The sequence below is a fragment of the Entamoeba dispar genome, genomic scaffold, assembly GCF_000209125.1.
Source record: "Entamoeba dispar SAW760 scf_1105229463765 genomic scaffold, whole genome shotgun sequence".
NCBI lineage: Eukaryota > Evosea > Mastigamoebida > Endamoebidae > Entamoeba > Entamoeba dispar.
In genome coordinates, this window is record NW_001855856.1 from 1 (window position 1) to 4,508 (window position 4,508).

Here is a 4,508-nt window from a genome sequence, read left to right on the forward strand (position 1 = left end):
AAAAGATAACAGATCCTGAAAGAATGAGATTTTGAGATAAATAAGTATATTCATGTGTCTTTTCATTAAAGACAAACAAAAAATTAACAAATCCAAATGTCTCTGGTTTAAACTTTTCTTGTGTTCTTACTATTATAATTAATACCTCAATTACTTTAATAAATAAATTAAAAAAAAACAAACAAAAAGGAATTACTGTTGCTTTTGTAATATTTCCATTAATCACATCAAAATTAATAGTTGCATTTGTGAATATAGGAATTCCATTTTGATGAATTGGAATATATGGTGTTATTATTCTTCCATTTTGAAATGAAAAACGACTATACAATGAATTAATTTAAATAAATAATAATAATAATATATACACAAACATTTTGAACATATCATTATAAAAGAAAGTTACTCCTAAATCATTTAATGAAAACTGAGTTCGTTCACCAAATTTTGGTCTTGCACTATATGGTAATGGTTCCCATTTATATATTACATCATTTGTTTTAACTTGATACTGTGTTGATATTGCTTCTCCTTTTTGATATTTACCAACACTTAAACAAATAAAGACCATTATAATCAATAACTTCATCTTTGGTCTGTATTACTTTTTAAGTTTATTTTTTCTTTTTTCTTATTTTCTGTTATATATAACGTTAATATTCTTTTTATCAAAAAAATTTGTTTTATAATAAATAGAATAAAACGAACTAAGGAACTGAAAAAAATGATTTTTTTTTAAAATGAACCATTTAATGGGACAGTTACCTGAAGTATTAACTAATGATTATTGTCAAAATATTATTAGAAGAATGAAAGAAAGAGAAGGGAAATTAGTAGGACTTCCTCATAATTTAATTATTGATATATTAGTTAAAGGAACAGAATATCTTCGATTAACTGATAACTTGATTAAAATTGAACCTGAAAAGAAAGATGATGATCATTATTTCATTATTGTAGGAGATTTACATGGTCAATTTAATGACTTAATTAAAATTTTTGATAAATTTGGCTATCCAACAAAACAACACGTTTATATTTTACTTGGTGATTATGTAGATAGAGGAGTTGATGGTTTAGAAATTTTAGTTACAATGAGTATTTTAAAATTAACAGAACCAAAATCAATTTACTTTTTAAGAGGAAATCATGAAAGTTTAGCTATGAATTCATTATATGGATTTACTGATGAAATTAAATCTAAGTTTCCACAAGATTATATTTCAATATTAAATGTTTGTAGTGAATTTTATAAATCTCTTCCTTTAGCAGCAGTAGTTGCTAATTCTGCATTTTGTGCTCATGGTGGAATTTTTTCAAGAAATGAATTAACACAACCTGGATTTATTGAAGAAATTAATAGTATTGATCGTTTCATTGATGAAGACCCAAATAATCCTATATCATTATTTAATCAATTATTATGGTCAGATCCTGAACTTGCTGATGGTTTTAAGAAAAATGATTTTAGAGGTGTGGGGATTGTTTGGGGATCAAAACAATCAAATTTATTTCTTCAACAAAACCATTTAAAATTTATTATTCGTGCTCATGAATCACCTGAAGCTCGTTGTATTCGTGTTCGTTATAGATTAGGAGGAATGCAAGACGGTTATGTTCAAGACCATTGTACTTGTGAAGGTGGTGCATATACTTTGTATTCTGCACCTTGTGATAAAGTATGTATTCAAGGAGTAATACAACCATGTCTAGGGGCTGTAGCAGTTTTGTTATACCCATACAACGAGTTATGTTTCCAACAATTTTCATGAATAGAATGTCTATGACTGTCTTAAATCAAATAGTTTTATTTAAATAAGGTTTTCCTCTTATTGTTAATTTAAAAAAAGAAAAATTTTTTTCAAAGGTTTGACTTATTATGTTTTTTACTCATTAATAGCCAAAGTCAGTGACATTATTCATGGATAAGATCAAAAACACCTTTTTCTGTTACAAAACAATCAAATTGGTATACGAGTATACCAAGCTTCTGTTCAGACTCAATCTTCACAAGGGTATCAGGTTTGAGAATTCTATGATCATTAACTTCATAGAGCCCAAAGTCGCTATCCTTTAACAAACTCCCTGATGGGAGAAGTGTATAGAGCTCACCCTCTTCTATTCCTTTTGGTTTTTTTGCTTCTTTTATTCTTTTTGGTTTTTTTGCTTCTTTTATTCTTTTTGGTTTTTTTGCTTCTTCTGTTCTTTTTTGTTTTGCTATTTCTTGAGATGGTGGTTCATTTGTGTGTTCACTTGAAGCATTATCACCAGTTATTGTAGTATTTTTGTCGTTGGTTAGACTACTAACAAAGCCTTCAGATGAAGTTTCATTTAATGCTTCAATAAATGAGTCACTCATTTGATTATATTTTTCAGTTTTTTTGCTTTATCTTATTTATAATAAATGACATTTATAAAAAAAGATGGAATTATAAATTAGTTAAACATGAAATTTGAAGTTGAACAATACTTCTAATTTTTATTGCAATTAAAGAACAGGTTTATCATTTTTGTTGACTTGCTATTTTCGTTCGCTTTAATAAATTACATTTGGAAGGAAATAATCTTTTTGTAAAGTTCATTCAAAGTAAATTTATTTTAGAACAATTATTTTATTATAATAAAATTATCTTTTTGTACAATTTTTTTTTGACTTTATGAATTATATTTAGATATTTAATTTTTTGGATTGTTTTAATGTTATTTAGATGATTTTATCCTTTTTCAATCCACAGAAGATAACAAATAATCTTAATCATTTTATTAAATGGTATCAACGAAAAATATAAAGAAAAATCAACTGAACAAAATTATTAAAGTACCCAAAAGAATAAATAATAAAAGAATGGTAAAAGAAATGCAATGAAAAATGAATTAAAAGTAGAAATGAGGAAAGAAAAAAGAACAAAAAAAACATAAATACATGTAATACTAATAAAGGTAATACTATAAGAAATATATCTAATTATCAAAGAATGAGGTTAAAAAAATACGAAAATGAGAAATAAATTGAAAAAGGGAATAAGAAGAAATAAATATAAATAGATAAAGAAAATGATAATATAGAACAAGAGGTATGTTCAATCCAAAATAAAATGAAAATGGATAAAGTTAAAAATGAAATTAAATTAAAACTAAAAGAAGAAGACAATAAGGAAGAAATTAACAACTAACAGAATAAAATTAAAAAATTAGAAGAAGGTAATAAAGAATATGAAATTCCCACAGAACGGTTAACAATAGAATATAAATTTATCAATATTTAATTAACTTTTTTTTGTTGTATTTATAAATATTATTTTTCAAGAAATTAAGCTTAAAATAGACTTAAATAAATAGTTAAAATAATAAATTAAAATATTATAAAATATAGGATTTCTCTTGCCTCATTTCTTGGAATAGTCTTTTTTTGTTTATATCAATACCTTTTGAAATATTAAAAAAAAAAAAAAGAAATAAAAATAAAAGAGACCAGGAGAGAAATTATTCAAATGAAAAAAAGAACTTTAAATTTAAAAATTTGAAGAATTACTTGAACTATGGATTCACTAGTTTCAAAGATTTCAAAAGAATTATACGAGTCATATACTAATGACACAGCTGCTTTTCGTAGTTCAAGAAACTACCCACCAAAAGAAGTTTTTTTTGAGTTACAACAATTACAAAAAATCTTTTTTCCTGATTTTTTCATGAACCACCAACACATCTCACAAGCTCATATCTCATTAGAACTGACACAGTTTGTTGACCACATCTTATCTTCAGTTGCAGGATATAACGATGATGCATTTGCACATCAATGCCTAATGAAAATGTTAGAAAAGCTTCCTGTTATAAGAGAAACTTTAAAAACTGATTTAATTGCTGCGTATGCTGGAGATCCAGCTGCACCAGGACTTGCATTAATTGTAAGATGTTATCCAGGATTTCAAGCAACAATGATTTATCGAGTGGCACATGTTTTATATGAATGTGGTGAACGTTGGTATTGTAGAGAATTGATGGAAAGTGTACACTCATATACAGCAATAGATATTCATCCAGGAGCATCTATCAAAGGACATTTCTTTATAGATCATGGAGTTGGAGTTGTTATAGGGGAAACAGCAATTATTGGAGAATGGTGCAGAATTTATCAATCAGTTACTTTAGGTGCAATGCACTTCCAAGAAGAAGGTGGTGTTTTAAAGCGAGGAACTAAAAGACATCCAACAGTTGGTGATTATGTTACTATAGGAACAGGAGCAAAATTATTAGGTAATATTGTTGTTGGAAGTTATGTGCGTATTGGTGCTAATTGTTGGATTAACAGTGATGTTGGAGATAATCAAATAGTTTATATTTCAGAACATCCAACTCATGTAATGAAACCATGTAAATCTTGTTGTGAAACTAAAAGTGATGAACAAATAATCAAAATGATATCACCATCACCTGCAGACTCAATAAGTCCAAAAAGTTCTCCTTTAAAGTAAAGCTTCTTTTAATTTAAATTACCTTTTTTTTAG

General features: G+C 26.4%; 4 protein-coding genes across 4 annotated transcripts, besides 11 other annotated features; 2 read left to right on the forward strand and 2 right to left on the reverse strand.

Annotated features, from left to right (window-relative positions):
• Window positions 1-589, reverse strand: EDI_200880 (uncharacterized protein; the record flags this gene model as incomplete). The annotated part of the gene is made up of 3 exons (XM_001741422.1): window positions 1-129; window positions 184-323; window positions 375-589. Coding segments are annotated over 3 exons (484 nt in total), but the record flags the coding sequence as incomplete, so codon positions are not given.
• Window positions 155-178: a sequence feature (AT_rich).
• Window positions 334-367: a sequence feature (AT_rich).
• Window positions 590-653: 64 nt separating the features above from the next.
• Window positions 654-703: a sequence feature (AT_rich).
• A 37-nt stretch (window positions 704-740) lies between these two features.
• Window positions 741-1,772, forward strand: EDI_200890 (serine/threonine protein phosphatase PP1, putative; the record flags this gene model as incomplete). The annotated part of the gene is made up of 1 exon (XM_001741423.1): window positions 741-1,772. One exon carries the CDS (start codon window positions 741-743, stop codon window positions 1,770-1,772), a length of 1,032 nt encoding a protein of 343 aa, XP_001741475.1.
• A 143-nt stretch (window positions 1,773-1,915) lies between these two features.
• Window positions 1,916-2,359, reverse strand: EDI_200900 (uncharacterized protein; the record flags this gene model as incomplete). Its single annotated transcript, XM_001741424.1, has 1 exon — window positions 1,916-2,359. One exon carries the CDS (start codon window positions 2,357-2,359, stop codon window positions 1,916-1,918), a length of 444 nt encoding a protein of 147 aa, XP_001741476.1.
• Window positions 2,115-2,226: a microsatellite.
• A 229-nt stretch (window positions 2,360-2,588) lies between the features above and the next one.
• Window positions 2,589-2,686: a sequence feature (AT_rich).
• A 93-nt stretch (window positions 2,687-2,779) lies between these two features.
• Window positions 2,780-2,944: a microsatellite.
• Window positions 2,945-2,985: 41 nt separating this feature from the next.
• Window positions 2,986-3,140: a microsatellite.
• Window positions 3,088-3,214: a microsatellite.
• A 29-nt stretch (window positions 3,215-3,243) lies between these two features.
• Window positions 3,244-3,372: a sequence feature (AT_rich).
• Window positions 3,373-3,438: 66 nt separating this feature from the next.
• Window positions 3,439-3,483: a microsatellite.
• Window positions 3,439-3,504: a microsatellite.
• Window positions 3,505-3,539: 35 nt separating this feature from the next.
• EDI_200910 (serine acetyltransferase, putative) lies at window positions 3,540-4,475 on the forward strand (the record flags this gene model as incomplete). The annotated part of the gene is made up of 1 exon (XM_001741425.1): window positions 3,540-4,475. One exon carries the CDS (start codon window positions 3,540-3,542, stop codon window positions 4,473-4,475), a length of 936 nt encoding a protein of 311 aa, XP_001741477.1.
• Between the last annotated feature and the right edge of the window lie 33 nt (window positions 4,476-4,508).